The sequence below is a fragment of the Silene latifolia genome, chromosome 8 (genome assembly GCF_048544455.1).
Source record: "Silene latifolia isolate original U9 population chromosome 8, ASM4854445v1, whole genome shotgun sequence".
Taxonomy (NCBI): Eukaryota; Viridiplantae; Streptophyta; class Magnoliopsida; order Caryophyllales; family Caryophyllaceae; genus Silene; species Silene latifolia.
Window position 1 is genome coordinate 10,410,970 of NC_133533.1, and position 21,713 is coordinate 10,432,682.

Sequence of the window (21,713 nt, forward strand, 5' to 3'; positions counted from 1 at the left end):
TTTTCTTATGTTTAAAATCACCATGATAATAATAATAATAATAATAATAATAATATTAATATTGTTATATAGTTATTAATATTAATATTAATATTATTATTATTATTATTATTATTATTATTATAAGATGCGCGCAGCTTTCATTAAAATAAAAATAAAAGGTTTACATGAAATTGGTGGGGAGCCGAGAGACAATCTGGGCTCCCACACCCTTATTATTATTATTATTATAAAGGGATGTGCGCAGCTTTCATTAAAATAAAAATAAAAGTTTACATGAAATTGGTGGGGAGCCGAGAGACAATCTGGGCTCCCACACCCTTAGCAATAGCAAAGCTAAGTCTAGTAAAAATGTAAGCGGCCCCGAGCCCCCGCATCCTGAGATACCGAGAATTTCTGGATCCGCTTGAGCAAGGCAACAGCATCTGAACCCAGCTCCCCAAGTGAAGAGAAAGAGAAAGGTAGGAAACCATAACCCGCTATCGCGCACAAATCCCCATACTTAGCACACTTTCGCTGAGCAGCATCAGCGACAACCCGGCCCGGCACAAAATCTGCCAACCCAGTCCGAGTCAAAGGTGAAGAACCTGTCACTCTGTCAGGTCGACGCACACATCACGCCCCCTGTCCCAAGAATAAAGCAATAAATCCGCAGGACGAAGAGAGCCACCATGCCCATCAACCAAACCGATATCAACCTCCTTCCCGCGGTAATACGGATCTATAGCGGATGTCGAAAAGAGTGTCCGGACAAGGTTATGCCGATGTTTAACGCCCACGATCAAAGACAAGAAACAACGTGGTCCCCAAAAACATCACCAAAGCAAAAACCCGAGAGCAAGCGGGACAGGCCTAGATACCGTGAATAACGGAACACCCAGACGATACCCCAAAACACTACGGTAAGTCCTCCGTTCATAGTCCGCCCCAACCCGAGATAGGAACCGCACGTAACCAATCGGAGGAGTAAGAACCCTCACCGAGCGCCATAAAGCAAGTTGGCGTGGTGTCAAAGAGAAAACAGACTCTGAGGCAGCAGCAACCGTCGTGAAATAAATGTCTGCCAATTTCTTCATAAGTTTGGGGGCAACAATTTCACTAGGGTGACCTAATATACCAGAACATGTAGTCGCAGTAAACACTTGCGCGGCATCATCAAAAGCGGGGGCCGGCGGCTACAATACGGAAGGGCGAGGAGCTTAGCTCGCAAACCAAACCAGACGCAAGCGGGACGCAATAAAAGCATAAAATAAAACATCTCCCGCCGCATAGACACCAAGACCACCAAGATGAAAAGGGAATGTAGCAAGGCGCCACTGTCAATCCCCAAAACCCGGCCCCGACGCGGTGACAATACGTTCCAAGCTAGAACGAAGAGCGGCATCAAAAAGAAGATGGACAGACCCAAAAACACTAGGGGAACAAGTACGAAGGGAGAAGTAGAGCTTAAAAATACCAGTACAAGCTCGAAGAAGAAGCAACTCACATTGCGGGTCCTCAATCCTCGCAACCAAGTCCATTAGCTCAATGGTCTTAGTTACTCTCGTCGCCACAATCTCACTTTGCTAAAACCGGGACAAATCTTGTGAGTCCTCCCAAAGCGTAACAACTGCGCAATGGCCGAGAAATAGAAGTGGGGAAAACCCCGGGAAGCCGACTCCGTGGATCCTCAACAGGCCAAAAGACCTCCGTCTTGGAGACATTAAGATGTAATCCAAAACGAGGGCCATCCAACATAATCAAGTCCAAAACCTTCCCCACCTCCAAAGTATCACCCACGATGGTGCCATCATCTAAGTACCATGCCTGCAAAGTGAGGTCAAAAGTGTCCCGGATCTTGCAAACCAAGGGATGCAAAACCAACGAGAAAAGCAAAGGCCCCAACGGATCACCTGTGAACACCCCGACAAGACCACAAGCGGTGCTCCCCCATAAAAAAGGCGGGCGGGTGGAATAACAAAACTCCACCCAACGGGAGAGAGAGCGGCAACGACGGCGGACCTCTGAAGCATGGTCGAAGCGGTCAACAAGGTTGAACGCATTCTGGAAATCAACCAGCAGCATAGAAAGCCCCTCCTGAGTCCCCCGAGCCTCAATCAGTTTCATTAAGTTCAGTTAAATTCAGTTAAGTTAAGTTCAGTTCAGTTCAGTCCATTCAGTTCAGTTCAACTCAGCTCTAAAAAGCCAGAAAGAAAAGAGCCTAATTCACAAGTCGCTCATACAACTGTCCTACACAAAATCGACACCTTGTTTAAAATAGTTTATGACTCATGAGTAGTTTGTTGAGTAATTCTATGTTCCAAAAAAAATCTGGGTAATTCTGTTGCCTTTGTTCTTCCCCAATTCCCAATTTTTTAAAACCTAGATTACTAAAAAATACGATTATCTATGACAATCTCTAATTAATTATGTTGTTTCCTTAATATTAATTGTCCATTTGTCTTGTAATTGTTTCCACTTCTTGGTTTAACCTGAATCCCCAATTCATTAAACCCTAATTTAGTACTTCTGCAATTGTTTTAATTTTCCGATTTTAAGAATATATAATCAAGTAATGTACAGAGCAATTACATTTAAACAGCAATTAAGTTCAAGTAATAGCATCCAATGATCATTGTTCATTGTTCATTCTATTCCTGATGTTTATTTTTGAATTGTTCATTATTTCGGTGTTTTTTAGGTGTCATGTGGGTCATAATGGCATTTTCGAACTCGAGTCATAAGTTCCCAAACTCGTAACTTTACCAGCTAGCTTAGCTGAAACCGACATTTTGAAGTTAACAAATTAGTTTATGACTAGAAAATTTGTTGAAACTTTCTTGTTTATTGACATAAAGCTGTCAACTTCTATTAACATTTGCGTGTTTGTTTAATACTCTCTCGATCTCGTCACATTCTTTACATTCATTTGTGAGGACCGAGGAGTATTTAGTTAAAAGTAAAGAATCAGTTGAGACGGATGAAGTATATCGCTTGTCCTAGTAATTTTGCAGGAATTGTGTTAAGGAGATACTGACTGCAAGACTTTCTTGTGGAATAGTACTTTAAAGGGACTTGTATGTCCTTGCATATAAATTCTTATTGTCAGTCGATTATTTATTTTATCTGAAGATGCACTCAGTGTCGTAAAACCCGGACCTGCCACTGTGTTTAGCCAAGTAGCATTCAAACTGGTCTAACTGTTGCATTTTGTTTATAAGGAAACGGAAAGTTGCTGTTGATAAAGCTGCATCGCGAAGATATGGTCAAATTGTTAAGAATGCTCCAAGTATGACTTCTGTGTTCTATTACTGCACTGTCACAAGTTCACAACACAGGCATCTAATTTGAACTGTCTGAATTGTGGAAATTACGCAGAGAATAGTCTATACCAGAAAAACCTAGGTACCCTCCTATCGAATCTCGCAGCATAGTCATCCTTTACTAGTTTCTATAATTAATGCAACTAAAGGTAAAATACATGGGTTAACATGTATTGATCTATCTTTAGTTTCTGTAATTTAAATCTCATTTTATAAAAATCGATTTCATGTTCTGTAGGTCAAACTGCTGCTGCCATACCATCATACTCATACACATCAGAAATTTTACTGATTGCTGATATGCTATTAAAAAATAAAGCAGTAAGGTATCCAGGAAAGTTCAAAGAATTGACCAAATAACTAAATAAAACAAATTTATGTTATTTTTATTGTCAGGGTTGAATGCTATTGCATCTTCTGTACTTTTGACTGGCAATTAATTGATTTGATTACAGAATTATTTTCAGCTCTTCATAAAGCTCAATTATTTGCTTCGAACTCGTATCTCAAAACAAGGTGACTTGCCTCAGCAAGTACTGTTCAGACTCGTATGTCGAAAATTAGCATTCTGCTATACCTCTGAATCATTGAAAACAAGCTTTCTGTCAAGTTGTCTCTTATTGAGTCAATTAATAGGAATGTTTATTCATAAGTTGAAAAATACTATTCTGCTCTATCTTTTGATCTTTTGTTTCAAACGCGTTATTTCTGAAGACCAAGTTGGTATCATTGGCCAGTACTGTTCAGAGGGAGTAAGCTCTGATGAGGGAAATACTTATCAAACCAACCTTAATCTTCTACTATCCAATCTCACCTTGGAAGCAGCTACGACGAAATTCTACAACTCTTCTATTGGGTCGGGAAAGAACAGAATTGAAGGTATTTTCCTCTGCAATGGAGGCTACAAGGCACAGGTTTGCAGTACTTGCATAACAATTGCAGCGGGACAGATCCAGCAGAATTGTCCAAATGATGTGCAAGCGATAATTTGGTATGGCATATGCATGTTACGTTATTCAAATCGGTCCATCTTCTCCATTGAAGATGATTCAGTTTACCGGATCTTTGAGTATGGGCCGTCAGATTATAAACAGTTTGACCAGGAATTAAGAAGCTCGTTGACCGATCTCTCTAATAGGGTCACTGTGGATAACTCGCAACTGGCTTTTGAAAATGATATAGTTTTTGTACAAGAGTTCATTGGACTTGTAGCATATGTTGAGTGTACTCCTGATTTAAGGCGGTCTGACTGTAAGACGTGCCTGCAGACGGGTTTAAACAAGTTTAAGATGAACGGTGTACAAATAAGCACGGTTGTTTTACCAAGTTGCCGGTTAACGTACTTTTATCTGAATATGGGTGAAGGTAACAGAAGACCCTTGAAATTTTCTCCATTCTTAAAGGATAAGTCATTTTTATTATGCTCCCATCGTATTGATTCATATTCTAGGCATTTTACGACCTACGTTACCAAGACTTCGCTAGAAGTGTTGGGCATTGGGTGCGTGTTAGAGTGTCAGACATCAAATTCTCGTGGAATTTTTTTTTTTATGTTTTTGGCCTAGAGGCAAGTGTCTAATTACCGCCTTGTGTTTGAATGAGTATCTTGTACATATGTGACACACAGCCAAAGTAAAGTTTTCGAAGTACCATGGCTTACAACTAAACTTTCGGCTACTTTATCTAGTTAGGTTAAGGTTAACATAAGCACTCAGCAGCTTAGCTTTAATCTGAATTTAATCTTAAATGTAGGGAAAGGATTCAGCTCCTCTTCGATTGCTCTAACTACAGTTGCAGCTATAGCCGGGATATCTTTGATCTTGCATTTGTACCTGTACTTGAGGAAAGCCAAGAGAAGAGGAAAACCCACTGGTAAAGCAACTTCTTTAGATTTATACATATATATGGAATCTGATTCATTGTGGACTTATGGAGTATTTGGCTGCAGCTAGATATTATTCTTAGTTGAGTGAAATTCCGTCGATTAATTTTTCATATTTCCGACTTTAACTTGCCAATAACTTGTCATTCCATTGCCTACATTTTCGGATTGGTTTGTTTTCCAGGATTGGATGAAATGGAGAGCATGGAGAACCTTCATTTGCAGTATAACACAATCAAAGCTGCTGCAGACAACTTCGCGCCAGCTAATAAAATTGGTCAAGGTGGATTCGGAGTTGTTTACATGGTATGTACCAGTTACTCGTGTTCAAGGGACGAAGAGCATCATGCCATAAAATATAAATGGGTCTCATGTCAAAATATGCTAAAATTTTAAATGCAGTTGCAGTACCACGACGGATAAATTACATAGGTCTCATAATGAACTTTTTCCTGTGATTTACATCAGCCTACTGTTAATCACTATATATCGGAGTGTTTATAATTTAGAATTGGGGTATCGCTGTCGGGTTTGCTAATTTACTGAATTTCAGGGAACACTTCCAGATGGACAGGCAATAGCAGTTAAGAGGCTTGTTAGTCAGTCGGGACAAGGGATCAGGGAATTCAAGAGTGAAGCAAGCCTGGTCGCGAAGTTGCAGCATAAAAATCTTGTCAAACTCTTCGGATTTTGCTTGGATGGAGAAGAAAAACTACTTATTTATGAGTTTGTGGCAAATAAGAGTCTTGATCGCTATCTATATGGTATCATACTTCTTTTCATTAAATTTTGATAATTTTTTAGTGTGGCAGCTTGAAAGAAATTTCATTGGACTTTTGACTGCTTAATGTTTCGGGTTTAAAACTGCAGATTCAAAGAAAGGGGCCTACTTGAATTGGGAAACACGAAAGAAAGTTGTGATGGGAATTGCACGCGGACTTGTTTATCTCCATGAAGATTCTCGGTTTAGGATTATCCATCGGGATCTCAAACCTGGTAACATTTTGTTAGATGCTGATATGAACCCGAAAATTGCAGACTTCGGGATGGCAAAACTGTTTGGAAATGACCAGACTCAAGGAAATACTAGCAGAGTTGCAGGAACATTGTAAGTTAGTAGTTCCCTGCAAGGTTAAACTATGCACTTAATAAATGCCATGAGTTGCAATGACTTTTGTTGATGAATGCGACTTATAATTGACATGATGTAGCGGATATATGGCGCCAGAGTATGCAGCAACAGGGCACTTCTCTGTCAAGTCCGATGTTTTCAGTTTTGGTGTAATACTTTTGGAAGTTGTCAGCGGACGCAGGAATAGTGTCTCAATTATTGAAGAAGATGATGAAAACCTACTAAATTATGTAAGCTTATATCTTTTGAGTAATTAGTCCACGATAAACCAACACAGACTTGAGCGCGAGCAAGTAACATAACATAATATGCATTTGGTAATGAAAGTTTGTCGTTTAACCACACAGGCATGGAGGCTATGGAAAGAAGGCTCTATCATGGAATTGGCGGATCCAAATATTAAAGAAGCGTGTTCAACAACTGAGGTCACCAGGTACATCCACATTGGACTATTGAGCATCCAAGAAGACGCTACTAGAAGACCGACAATGGCGTCAATCGTGTCCATGATGAGCAACGAATCAATTGTTCTTCCTCCTGCTAAATCTCCTCCAGCTTTTCCTTATCGGAGAAACCAGTCCAAACGCTCAGATAATAGTAACGCGGTTTTCACAGCCGAGGTTTTTACTGATGTCAGTGTTAGGTAACTTGCACGGAGCGTGTCACATTGGTGGATATAGTCATATAGGTGTTAACGAATGTTGGAAACGACTCTTATTTGTACAAGAAATATATTCATGAGTGCTATAACTGATACATTTTGATTATCTGATCTGATATGAAGGATGTCATACCTTGTGAAATGATGAAACGATGTAACTCTATAACCCGACTCTACTTTTCAGATTTCTTAACTTTTGATTGAGCTTGTGTATGTTCCGGCAGCTGTAAACTGTAATAAGACTAAGCAGTACATTTGCGTGTTTGTTTTATACTCCCTTTGTCTCCTCGGATTCTTTACATTTTTTGTTCATTTGTGAGGACTGATCAGTATTTAATCAAAAGTAATGAATTAGTTGAGACGGATGAAGTATATCTCGCTAGTTGCGAATGGCAACTCTTTTTTGTTTCTTACAACTGCATGTTCTGGTAACTTTGCAGGAATTATGGTAGGGAAATACTGATGCAATGAATGAAGCTAAATCAGGCGAACGGATAATGCAGGAGTTTCTTATGGAATAGTACTCCAAACGGATGGGTAAGTATGTCTTTGCATATAAATTCGTCTTGTCGATTAATTAATCTGTCTTTCTTGTGGAATCGTTCTTCATTTCGTTCGTACTGTATGTAATTTATAAAAATTGGTTTCTTGTTCTGTTAGGCAAACTGCTGCCGTCATACAATCATACTCATAACATCAGAAATTACTGATTGCTGAATGCTGAATGCTAATATATTGTATTAGTCAACTTTATAGCAAGTCATCGTAATTTGTTATAAAAAATACAGTACTAAGTTATCCAGAAAAGTTCAAAGAATTGACCAAATAACTAAGCTAAATAAAACAACTGTTAGTCTCCCTTAACATTAAAACGGGTCAAATATTATACCACTTGAGCATGTACGACAAATCTTTTGCATTTTCTCATACATTCTGTTTTTTGTCTTATTCATACTACTTGATCTGTCTTGAGCTTAATACGGATAACCCGTCTTAAACCAAGAACCTGTGATAAAACAATTCATGTTAAACATGACACTGCAATTTTATGTTATTTTTATTGTCAGGGGTTGAATACATTGCATCTTTTGTGCTTTTGACTTCATATTCATCTTCCCCTTTTCAAAGCAGATGCATTAAGTAGCCTTCTGCTCTGCAGCTCAATCTTTATCTTCAGAATCGTTTTTTTCCGTGAAGACCGAGTTATTTACCTCAGCGGAACAGAATAATATGTCGAATATTAGCAATCTGCTCTACCTCTGAGTCTTTGAAATTAGCATTCTGCCTAGTTAGGTTTCTCTTATTGAGTCAGTGAGTAGGAATGTATACTCATATGTCGAAAATTAGGATTCTGGTCTACCTCTTACTCTTTTGCTTCAAATGTGTTGGGTTGTCTTAATTGATGATGACATATCCATTTGGGTCCTGCTATACGTCGTCGACAATTTACTAATTATCGTCGACAATTAATGTAAATTTCCAAGTTTGCCCTCCATAACATAACTCCATTTCCGTCTCACTAAAATGCAATTTCCGTCTCACTAAAACACAAGTCAATTTCCGTCTCACTAAAATCCTTCAAACAAAAAAAAAGACGGTTTTTCAAAAAAAAAAAAAGCGGGATTTGTAATTAACAACATGAACGAGAACTTAGCGATTATCGATTACCGCACCAAAAAATTAATCTAAGTCAGAAAATGATTTTTTTTTTTCAAAAAAAAAAAAATTTTCCAGACGAAAAACATTTTCGTCCAGACCAAGGTCCGGACAAAGAAAATTTTCGTCCGGACCATGGTCGGACAAAAATATTTTTCGTCGGACCCAGGTCAGGACGGAAAATATTTTCGTCAGACCAGTCAGGCGAAAAATATTTTCGTCCGAATTTTTTTTTTTTTTTTTTTTTTTTTTTTTTAAAATTTTTTTTTTTAATTTTTTTTTTTTTTTTTTTGGACGAAAATATTTTTAAATCGGACTGGAAATGCGGACGAAAATATTTTCCGTCGGTTTGGTCGGGACGAAAAATATTTTTATGCGGACCATGATCTGGACGAAAAATTTCTTTGTCCGGACCTTGGTCTGGACGAAAAATTTCTTCATCCAGGCCCTTTTTCAACAATTTTTTTTTTTATAAAAAAATTATTAATTTCCGTCTTAAATTAGTTTTGGGTGCGTGGATCGATAATCGCTAATTAAAATAAGTTTCAAAAAATTAAAAAATTAAAATAAAACGAACTATCCCCGAACGGGGTTTATTAGTAATTATTAATTATTTTTTTACGAAAACAAAACAAGACGGAAAAAATATAAGGGGGGTGTGAGGGTGGGGTAGTTTTGGAAGTTCATTAAAATTGTCGACGATAATTAGTAAATTGTCGACGACCTTTAGCAGGCAGGATCCATTTAACTTGTGCCTTCTTAGTTTACTATTTCAAGTTTAATCGATCAATTTGCAAGTCTTAATCAATCAAGGATCGTCAATCGTTTGCTACCCAAGATATAGAGTCGTTTGGTCAACCTATGTAAAAGATGAAAGAGTAAAATACATGTAATAGTGACAGCCAGGCATACCGTTACTTATAACGGGTAGTAGTATGCTTGACCATCTCGTTTGACCCGTCACACTTGAAGCAAATCTTTCATTTCAAATAGTTCATCCTTATCAAAATGAGATTTCATATTTCAGATTTCAAACTTGAAATATTTGGAAGGGTGGTCTTTAAAAAGGAGTTTGTAAAGAGTACTTCAAAACATTTCCTCTTTTATGATACACCTTTGCTTGTTTTCTTATGAAACTTTGTTTGGTTCTTTCTTCTATTAACAAGAGTTGTCTTCTTGCTAATGTTTTATCCTCTTTGTTTCTGAAAACACAAAGGCTTTTTAAGGATATTTATAAACTCTTTTTTCTCCTTTTTGCTTCTTAGAAAGAAGTCCTTTTGGTGCTAGTTTGGAAAGGTCAACACTTTTGTCTCATAACCAAAAGTCCTAACAACAAACCCTAGCAAGCATTCATTCGTTTTTCCCTCTATAAAAGGAGCACCATCCTTCACTTTGAAAGCAAGACTTTTACTTGAGAAATCAAAGCCTTTTCAAAATCAGTTTTAAGAACTCAAAGTTTCTAATTTGCAAAAATCTTCTAAAGTCTTCAAGTGTGTCAGTCGAAATCACTGTTATCTCATAGTATCATACTCTCAAATCTAGAAACGTTTGCAACAATAAGTTGTCCTTCTCAATTCTTTTAAGGAATCAGTTTAAGGAAACTTGGTTTGTAAACATTCTAGTTAGAGTGTAGAGTTCATAAGACGGAGTAGTCTTGGAACTTGAGTCGCAACCGGAGTAGGTTGTTGGTCCTTTTATTGTAAGTGTTTTAAGTGGTCGGAGTAGATAACTTCACTTATTAATAAAAGAAGATTGGACGTAGGCCTTTACAGTGTCGGCCGAGCCAATTCAAAATCGTTGTGTTGTTTTTCTCTTTGCTTTTAATTCCGCTGCAACTTATTTACTCGTTTTCATTTTAAGATTTTGTTAGCAACAATCCTGAATACTGTCACTCCTGGTCTTCTTTTTTTACTTCATAAACTAAGATCATCGAGTAATAGTCAGATCAACTGTCACCTTCAAACATCTCTTGTTTCTTCGAGCTTCCATGATACACATTTAATCATTTCTTTTAATTGATGTATCCATTCGCTCTTCACATTGTTCATCAACTTATCTTTAAACAATAAAGATTTAAGTTGAAATTTTAAAATAGTACCTAATTCGCCCCCTCCCCTCTTAGGTACTTAGAATCCATAACTCTTCAAAACGCGTTATCTAACTCCTATAAACTAAGTTAATATTTCACCCATTTGTTTCTTGTTACAGAGTAATTTTTTGTTCGTCTCTTTCATTTACTTGCATTGGTAAATGTAAACACGATAACACTAAATGTAAAAACTGAAATAATCTATGTGTGTTCGTAGGTATGGAAAAATTGGAGGGAGGGAACAATCTTAAACGTCGTTGACCCAAAAGTTGCATTGAGTACTTCATTGGAAACTGAAGTCAGTAGACACATACACATTGGGTTGTTATGCGTACAGAAGAACGTAGCTGATCGATCTAATATGTCCTCGATTATCATATGGTTGAGTACCGACTTTTCGCTGCCATTGCCTTCATTTCCAGGATACATCAGCGAAACATTTCAACTACCACATCAAGCACCCGACTCAGTTTGATCCACCCTCAACTCAAATATGTCTTCTACAATGAATGGAAACTCCGGGTCCATGATCCATCCCTTTTAATAAGGCTTCGCGAAAAATATGATTGTCGTGAATTAAACATGTTTTGACGGTTTTTTTAGCGCTAATGAAAGATAAAGCCTAGATTACATTTCCTTGATTAATTATCTTTTGAGAGTGTTTATAGGGCATCCCGTCCACTGAGGATGACCCATACGTCTAATAAAAGAGTGTATACAGATAACAGATTTTCAAAATATACATAGTATAAAAGGGAAGTCCTTTAAAGGTTTCCTATTGGCTCCCGCTTTCCAGGAAATTTACATACTTTTTATTCCAAACGTGGTCCACCATAATTCTAGGGGATTTAATTTCTGTCATTGTACATTCTTACTCCGTATTTGATAGGACTATGCATTACAATTACATATAAACTATTACACTATACAGAAAAATATATTCATATCAAAAAAAAAAATACAGAACCATATATTACGTAGTATACATTTCCCATAATATTAAAACATTACGAATAAAAATTACATTAAAAAATTATAAATATAATTTGATCTAAGTATCTAACTATCAACCTCCCGACTTCAAATAATCACCCTACAGACTGCAATTTTAACAGAGCACCTGAAATTTAATATTACGTGAAAAAAAAAACACCAGAATAAAGCAAAATAAATTAAACATTATAAAATAAACTAAAAGTAATTAGGTAAATACTGTAATTGATGTATCACTTCTATGTACACTTTTATAACTCCTTTCATGTTGTTTTGATACCGTTTTTGTGCCTATTATATCATTTATATGCATTTATTAGTGAAATGTCGATACTGCCGCTTCTTTATGTTTTAATGCAAAAATGACGCATTACGAGGTGAATCAAGTGGAGATGAGCATTGTGGTTATGGCATAGTGGAATACACGGGGCATGACACGAGAAACGAGGAGACTTGAAGACAAAAAGAGAAGTTCAGACGAAAATCAAGCTGCTGGACTTGATTCCTCGATCGAATAAAGAAGGGCTCGATCGAGCATCGATCCTCGATCGAGTATCTTGAGGCTCGATCGAGGATCCTCTCTGATGGTCTTATTTTCGTATTTTCTTAAAACACGTCTTGTTTGTAATATATATTCTAAACTCGTAGGGTTTATGTTTTTACGCTTTTATTACTTTAGGCTTTCATACTTTGTTCTTTAATCTTTACTCATTAATTACTAAGGTACTAATCGTTCTTCATAATTTATTATTCAAGTTTTATACTTTTAATTCATTACTGTTATTCCATGTTTTTGATTATGTTGTTATCCATCTTTATTGTTGTTGTTCAATTCACCATGAGTAGCTAATTTATTCATCTAGGATGAAGGGGATCTAGGTTGATTAGAAAGGGGATTATTAATTGATTGTTAGTAATATCGTTTAAACTATCGTTTGAATATTGTTCTTATTCTAGTTATATGATTTAAGTCCTGAGGCTATAATTAGTGTAGCGAATTAATGCTTTCACCGACATGGTTAGAATTAATATAGGCTGCGATAATCAGATAGATTGTGTTTAATATTAGCGATTGCATGTTAGACTTAATCTAAAGGACATAATAGAATTAATCAATCTTATGACCTTAGATAATTTGATTGACCTAATAATTGATTAAGATAAACCCCATATAATTGACCTAGTGAACCGGAATCCTAGACTCTTTGATATTATTCTTAATCATCTTTTAATTACTTTAAGATAAACCAAAACCTCCATAAAATTGTTACCTTTAAGACACTTTAAATATTAGCAAACTGAATATTACCGCCTCCCTGTTGATTCGATACCTGTCTTACCACTAGCTATTTTGTTAGTACTGAGATAGATTTACTTTGATTAGGTGATACGACTTTAGCCTTATCAAATTTGGCGTCGTTGCCGGGGAGACAACAATTTTCTTGTTTGTTTTTGTTTATTTTGTCTTTTTGTCTCAGGGAACCTAGTTCCTTGAGACCGTTCTCACACTTTTCTTGTTCGTTTCGTGTATGCCCAGGCCAACTAGGTCCGAGATTCTTCCAATAGATCCTGAGCCAGAGAAGACTTTTCGCTACAGACGAAAGTTTTAGAAAGAAGTGGGTCAAGTAGAAATCTTGAGTATACTTGACGTCGAGACGGAGCATTCTACTATTTCAGAAAATCAGTCCTTTGAAGAGGACGCCGCTTCTGACCTTGAAATTCCAGTTCTTGAGATTACCATCATGCCTACTTTATTAGCAAGTTATTCCGAGCCTACTTTGGCTTTAATCCCAAAAGGATTCAAGCTCCCTACCACAGATAATGGATCTTTTGAAATTCGTCATCTTACAACAATTTGGTGGAACGAAACTTATTTGGTGGGTTAGGTAGTGAAGACCCTACTAAACATATGCAGAAATTCGTTACTTATTGTTGTTCCATCCTTTTAACTGTTGGGGTGACACAAGATCAGGTGAAACATGTGCCCTTTCCTTTTTCTATAAAAGATGGTGTTGCGGAGTGGTTGCGAGATTTGGATATGGAGGATCAAGGAGTTACTGACTGGAATACTTTATCTCTTGCTTTCTACAAGAGGTACTTTCCATCACAGAAGACTAATGCATTGAGAAATCAGATTACCAGCTTCAAACAAACAGCTACTTAAGATTTGAATGAAGCATGGGTTCACTTCAAAAGATTAGTGCGTTCGGTTCCCCATCATGGTTTTGAAAAGTGATTTCTTTGGAACCAATTTTATAATGGGTTGTATGATGATCATCGTTCTGTGCTAGATTCCTCAGCTAATGGGAGGTTTCAGGACAACACTAATTCTGATGGCGCGTGGAAGTTTATTGAGTAGATTTCTATCCATACTGCTAAGTATGGAAATCCTTGGGGAAGTACACGTGGGAATGGTGGAGATAGCAATCTTGCGGGACAGTTAGAGGCTATTTCTGCCCAAATTGCTGAGATGAAGACTACCCAATCTTTAGGTAACAAGGAGATGGTTCATGCTATGAGTCAACAGGAGGAGTCTTGTGCTAGATGTGGTATGGATGGTCATAATGAAGCTGAGTGCTTGAGCACATTGGAGCAAGTTAATGCCTATCAGTCTTTCAGGCAAGGTACACCTTTCTCTAATTTTTACAATGAAAGAACGAAGGAGCATCCTTTCCTTCAATGGTCTAGTCACAATGTGCAAAATCCACAGCCGCAACAACCACAGAAAAATTCATATACTATTCCTCAAAACCGTGGTAACCAACCACAAGGAGGGTATCAAAGGCAGAATCAAGGAGGTCAGCAATTTAATAATCAATATCAACAACCTCCTCAACAACCTCCTCAACAAGCTCCAAATAATGAGATGGCGGAGTTGAGAAATCTCTTGCAACAAACTTTGTCAATGCAACAAAAGCAGACGACTCAAATTTCTGAGCTGATTGCCCATAATAAGATGTCCGATACCCAAGTGGCACAGACGGCGGTTGATAATTCTTCAAAACAGCCCGAAAATCTTCCTCCTCAAGGTAAGCAAGCTCATGAGCAAGCTAATGTCATTCAATTGAGGAGCGGTACCACATATCAAAATTCGGAATTGCCAAGTAATGAAGAAGAATTGCCCACTAATGAAGATGCGATACCATATATGCATCCTAAAGGATTGGGTAATTTGGAGCTAAGTGATGATGAAAAAAAGTTGACGAAACTGAAACACGAGACGAGAATAAAAGCGAGAAAAAGAAAAAAGACGGAATAATGCTAGTTCCTCGATCGAGTAGCCCTGGACTCGATCGAGGATCTTCTGTGCTCGATCGAGTGACATCAACGCTCGATCGAGGCACCCCCCGGACGGTGTTTCAAAAATTAATTCTAAAGCAAAGGAAGCCGAGCATATTACTATTGCACTACCTTTTCCGCATCGTCAACAAAAGTTTAAGCTGGACAAGCAGTTTGGAAGGTTTATGGAGGTAGTGAAAAACTTACAGGTAAGTGTTCCTTTTACTGAGTTGATCACTCAAGTGCCGGCTTATGCGAAGTTCATGAAAGAAATATTGACAAGGAAGAGGTTCTTTGATGAGGTGGAGACCATTGCTTTTACTCAAAAGTGCAACGCCGTGTTGCAAGCTAATTCACCACCTAAGCTTAAGGATCCAGGGAGTTTTTCTATTCCTTGTCATATCGGCCATCTTGCTATTAGTAAAGCTCTTTGTGATTTAGGAGCTAGGGTTAGTGTCATGCCTCATTCTATTTGTAAGAAACTAAATATGGGTCAAATGACTGTTACTAATATGACTTTGCAGATGGTCGATCGTTCTATTAAACACCCATTGAGTGTGTTGGAGGATGTTCCCATTCGAGTTGGGAAATTCTTCATTCCCGTTGACTTTGTTGTCTTAGATATGGCTGAGGACAACCAAATTCCTATCATCAGACCATTCCTTCACACAGCGGGGGTGGTTATAAATGTTAGGAGAGGGAGACTGACTTTAGCCGTGGGGGATGATACCATTGTTTTTAACTTAGAAAAAGCTTTAGAACATCCCATGATAGAAAATACTTGTCATAGTATTGATATTGTTGATTTTAATATTGATGAGTGTCTTGTTATGTGTTTAAACAGGGATCCTCTGGAGATTGCCCTTATTTCTGATTCAGCTGCTGAGACGGGTTCATGGAGTCAAGAAGTTGATGAGATTGAGAAGTTTCTAACTGGAGAGGAATGCCCACATCAAAAAGTATACAACTTACGTATCCCGTCTAAGGTTACCGAGGTAAAGAAACCTGAACTTAAACCCCTTCCCTCTCATCTTAAGTATGAATTTTTGGATGACTGTGAAATGAACCCAGTAATTTTCAATGCTAGCCTAACCGAAGGCCAAATTTCTGCTTTGTTGACTGTTTTGAAAACTCATAAAAAAGCCATTGGGTATAGCATTGATGATTTACAAGGCATTAGTCCTGACTTTTGTATGCATCGTATTCATTTGGAATAAGGCCACAAGCCTAGTGCACAGGGTCAGAGACGACTAAATCCTCCAATGCAGGAGGTGGTAAGGAAAGAGGTATAGAAATTACTTGATGCTGTCATTATTTTCTCTATATTTGATTCTAAGTGGGCCTGTCCTGTCCAAGTTGTACCAAAGAAGGGAGGTACTACAATAGTAAAGAATGATAAGAATGAATTAATTTCTACTAGACTTGTTACAAGTTGGAGGATGTGTATTGATTATAGGAAGTTGAACACAACTACTAAGAAAGACCATTTTCCACTTCCTTATATCGATCAAATGTTAGAGAGATGAGCATGTCATAGTTATTTATGTTACCTAGATGGCTACTCCGGTTTCTTTTAGATACCCATTCATCCTGACGATCAGGAAACGACTACTTTCACATGTCCATATGGTGTATTTGCTTATAGGAGGATGCCTTTTGGTTTGTGTAATGCTCAGCTACCTTTCAACGTTGTATGATGGCCATATTTTCTGATTACATAGAGTCTATTATGGAATTTTTTATGGATGATTTCAGTGTTTATAGCACTAATTTTGATGTTTGCTTGAGAAACTTGACCAAGGTTTTGCAGCGTTGTGAGGAAAGCAATCTTGTGCTCAACTGAGAGAAATGCCACTTCATGGTTACTGAAGGGGTGGTAGTTGGTCATTTGGTGTCAGGTAAAGGTATCCAAGTGAATAAAGCTAAGGTTGAGGTAATTGAGCAACTCCCGTATCCGGTTAATGTTAAAAGTGTGTGTAGTTTTCTTGGTCATGCAGGGTTCTATCCCCGCTTTATTAAGGATTTTTCAAAAATTGTTCAACCTCTAACTCAGCTGCTTCATAAAGATACACCTTTTGTGTTTACTGATGAGTGTGTTAAGTCTTTTGACAGGAATAGACAAGCTCTTATCTCAACTCTTATGATCCGATCTCCAAATTGGGGCCTACCTTTTGAGATTATGTGTGATGCCAGTGACTATGCAGTTGGAGATGTTTTGGGGCAAAGAAAAGATAATGTGTTGCATGCTATTTACTATGCAAGTAAGACTCTTCATGATGCGCAGATCAACTATGATACTACGGAGAATGAGCTTTTTGCAGTTGTCTATGCTTTAGACAAATTTAGAGCTTATCTTGTTGGTTCTAAAGTTATTGTTCATACTGACCATGCAGCATTAAAGTATCTTACTAAACAAGAAGTTAAACCACGACTTATTAGATGGATTTTATTATTGCAAGAATTTGATTTAGAAATTCGTGATAAGTCTGGTGCTGAGAATGTTGTTGCAGATCATTTGTCTCGTTTGAGATTTGCAGGAAGAGAGATTTTGCCTATTGATGACTCTTTTCCAGATGACCATCTTCTAGCCTTTGCTGCGAGCACTCCATGGTTTGCAGATTATGCTAATTACTTGGCTGGAGGTATTCTTCTTCTTGACTTGTCTTATCAACAGAAGAAGAGATTTATGCATGATGTGAAGCGGTATTTCTGCGATGATCCATACTTGTTCCAGGAGTGCGCATACGGTATTTATAGACGATGTATTCCATAGGGTGAGGTACATGCCATTCTCTCTCATTGTCACTCTTCTTTTTATGTTGGGTCATCAGGATCCTTCTAGGACATTTGATAAGGTAATGCAACCGGGTTTCTTTTGGCCTACTATCTTGAAAGAAGATGCTACTACTTTTGTCCGTTCTTGTGATGCATGTCAAAGAACAGGTAATATTTCGCAAAGGCACGACATGCCTCAAACTGGAATCTCAGAGGTGGAGATTTTTAATGTTTTGGGTATTGACTACCAAGGGCCATTCCCTACTTCTCATGGGAATCAATATATTTTAGTAGCTGTAGATTATGGTTCTAAATGGGTGAAGGCAATTGCCACCCCCACTTGTGATGCTAAATCTGTTGTTAAGTTGTTTCAGAAAATTATTTTTCCACGGTTTAGAGTGCCTCGCGCGGTGATTAGTGATGGAGGAAAGCATTTCAATGAACGTCATCTTAATTCATTATTGAAGGAATAAGGCGTTACACACCGTAAAGGATTGGCATATCATCCTCAAACTAGTGGACAAGTGGAGGTTTCCAACATAGAATTGAAACAAATCTTGGAGAAGGTAGTGAGCAAGAATAGAAAAGATTGGAGTCGGAAACTTGATGACACCTTATGGGCTTACCGTACTGCATACAAGACGCCGATTGGAGCATCACCTTACCGATTAGTCTATGGCAAATCTCGCCATTTACCTGTGGAGCTTGAGTACAACGCTATGTGGGCCATAAAGGAGCTAAATATGGATCCCTCACTGGCGGGTGAGAAAAGATTGATGCAGTTGAATGAGCTTGATGAGTTTCGACTGCATGTCTATGATAGTGCTCAAGTGTACAAGGAACGAACGAAGAAGTGGCATTACAAGCATATTTTGCAAAGAGAATTTCATGTTGGTGAAAAGGTATTACTATTTAATTCACGTTTGCGTTTGTTCCAAGGTAAGTTAAGGAGTAGATGGTCTGGACCGTTCACAGTTGTTGAGGTGAACAAATTTGGGTCAGTTACACTGTAAACTGACAAAGGTGAGACTTTCAAAGTGAATGGGCAACGATTGAAAATCTACTATGAAGGTGCCCATATTAGGGTAATAGAGGTCGTTGACCTCTTGCCATTGATTCCTCTTACTGATGAGGTATTACGGTCGTGCGGGACCGCTTAAACTTGCGCTACAGAGAGGCAACTCGGAAATTGCTTTGTAATATTTTGTAATTTAGGAATTTAAATTTCATTAATTGTATTTTAATTAAGTTATTTCATTGTTTTGAGTGATGTGAGGGAGATAATTTAATGTATTTCGAGGATTTTTGCAGCTTAAGACGGATTTCAAAACGGCACGTTGATTTACGTGTGAAGAAAAGGACGGAATCTGGTTCCTCGATCGAGTAAGTGGAGGCTCAATCGAGGAACTTACATGCTCGATCAACTGCATCATGGGCTCGATCAAGGAACCAAAAATTTAATTAGAAAATCAAATGTCGAAAGTTGGGTAGTCCGAATTTTGGTGCCTCGATCGAGGATGGCCAGGCTCGATCAAGGATGTATTCTGGACCGGGTTCCGCGTTTATGGAGCGGCTCTTTATTTCTTACTTTTCTCATATTCTTATTTGATCCCTTGTTATTTCCGTCTCAAACTCATTCATTCTCTCATTAACATTCAACTCTTCATCTCTTAATCTTCATATCATCATAAAATCTTCATCATATTTTGTGCTAAATTGCTTGCTAGTGATTTAAATCACTCCTCTTTGCTTATTTGTGTATTTCATTGCTCTTATTTACTCAAGTAAGTCCCGATTTTTGCTATTGTTGGTCCAAAAATTTGCTCTTTTATTGCTTAAATCTTGTGTTTATTGTCTTGAATCTTCCATTGCTTATATACAATTACTATTTCCGTGCTTATTAACCCTCTAATTGATGAATTAAATGCCTAATTTTGAAATTTGGGAATCAGGGTTCATAAAGTCCGGGTTGATTTTTAGCATTAAATTGGTTAGAAATTGTGTTTATTTGCTTGGAATCTTCACTTTTTGTTATATAATTGCAATTCTCTTGCCTTTTACATGGTTTATGTGTGATTTTTGGCCTCAAAATCGAATTTTTCGACTCATGTGGTCTTAAAAACGTGGACTATTTTGGCAATTAAATTGGTTAGTGATTGTACATACACTTGTCTTTTTACAAATATGTCGACTAGTGGACAAGGTAGCAAGAGGTCACGGGAGAGACGCGCTCTCGTTCGTCAGCCGGTGGTAGTAGAGTCTTCCGAGGAGGAAGAGGAGGAGCTTCTACTAATAGACGAGTTTTCTTTTGTTGAATTTCGGGATAAGTGATATAGGGATTTGTCGTCATTTCCCAATCAAAAACTATTTATAAAACCCAATTAAAAAGTAGTATTTAATCGGGGTCGAACACAAAGATGGCGGGGGTGTATACTTAGTCGTTTTAAGTCCTATTTTAGTCAAATAAAAGTAAGATTGATTAATTGTAAACTAAGATGCAAATAAGATATAAAATTAAGCTAAATGAAAATTGCTTCTAATCAAATGAATGAAAACTAAGGTCCTTGGGTTCACTTGGGTAACTCGAGGAAGAGAAGATTGTTAATAAGAAATGGGTAATGATAAAGGCCTATGATTGATCCTAATTTCTTAGTCAATCAGAGCTAACCAACAAGTATTTACTTAGTAAGAAAAAAAAACTCGTCTCGACCATGCCATATAGGCCTTCCATTGTCTTTTGACCTAGGATAGACTAAACATGATAATGAAAGACTCAAACTCTCATTTAAGCAATCCATCAAACATTTCATAGGCATGAGAGTAAGGTTTTACAAACAAGCTTACACTTAGTTGAGACAAACTCATCACAAACATGCATAAAGACTATCTAATAGCATAAGCACCAAGATGGATCAAATATGTCTAAGAAAGGCTCCAACTTTCATTTAAGCATCTCATTTAAACACTTCTAAAACCATCCAATAGCACAATGCACCAAGATAAGTCAAACATGCTAATAAAAGACTCAAACTTTCGTTTAAGCATTTCATCGAGCACTTCATATGCACAAGAGTAAGACCGATTAATTACCCAATTCAAAAGGTTAACAACCCAATTTCAATCCCCTTAATCACCCAAGATCCCCCATGACCTTAGACAAGACTACTCACACATACCTATAAGAGAGAAATTGAAAGATAAAGAAACAAGCATGAATAATACAATAAACATGGTTACTAATTCAAACAATAATTTAAATGAACAAGAAATGTAAATAAACTAAAGGAAATGAGATTAAGAAGAGAAATTATACCAAAAGACAATAACTTTGATTGAATTATGGAAGGATTCTACAATTCTCCACATACAACCCAAAATTACTAAATGTATACTAATGAGAAATGAAGAACTTGGATAAATTAAAGAGTAATTACATTAATTTTTAGTAAAGATTACAACTTGGCTAGAAGAAAATTAAAAGAGGAGAAATATTCTAACTAGGGTTCTAAAAATATTTGAGAGAAAGATGAACTAACTAGTCTAATTTCTAAGATAGAGTAAGATAATCTAAGGTGGTGAGTAATGTGTGATGTGTAGTGTTCCTTTTATACTAGGCTAATTCACTAGTAGAAAAAGTCCTATTGACATCGCCACATTGACATCACTTTTAGTTGAAACGATGTAAATGTTCATAAATAGCATCGGTTCTTTCAAAAACCGATATAAATTGGGCTGCAGTTTTTTATTTATCTCGGTTATTTTACAAAACGATGTAAAGAGATATTTTTTTCCATCAGTTTTAACAAAACCGATGTAAAAGCATTTCCCTTAACATCAATTTTTAACAAACGATGTAAAAACTGATATAGAAACATTCTCCTTAGCATTGGTTTAATATAAACCGTCTAAAAAAACTGCGTTTTAAGTTCCTTATCCCTAAACCT

At 37.2% G+C, this 21,713-nt stretch overlaps 1 protein-coding gene across 1 annotated transcript; it reads left to right on the top strand.

Annotated features, from left to right (window-relative positions):
* The first annotated feature begins 3,761 nt into the window (after positions 1–3,761).
* On the top strand, positions 3,762–7,081 carry LOC141594097 (putative cysteine-rich receptor-like protein kinase 20). Its single transcript, XM_074414293.1, has 7 exons — positions 3,762–4,667; positions 5,055–5,174; positions 5,369–5,490; positions 5,738–5,948; positions 6,055–6,292; positions 6,396–6,546; positions 6,664–7,081. Exons 1-7 carry the CDS (start codon positions 3,941–3,943, stop codon positions 6,961–6,963), a joined length of 1,869 nt encoding a protein of 622 aa, XP_074270394.1. The 5' UTR covers positions 3,762–3,940; the 3' UTR covers positions 6,964–7,081.
* Positions 7,082–21,713: the final 14,632 nt, after the last annotated feature.

Bases quoted from the DNA above. Each gene is read 5' to 3' on its own strand.
- LOC141594097 (XM_074414293.1), top strand. From the start codon at position 3,941: ATGTTTATTCATAAGTTGAAAAATACTATTCTGCTCTATCTTTTGATC. The intron at 4,668-5,054 runs GTAACAGAAGAC...TCTTAAATGTAG, and splicing joins TTATCTGAATATGGGTGAAG to GGAAAGGATTCAGCTCCTCT. The intron at 5,949-6,054 runs GTATCATACTTC...TTAAAACTGCAG, and splicing joins TCTTGATCGCTATCTATATG to ATTCAAAGAAAGGGGCCTAC.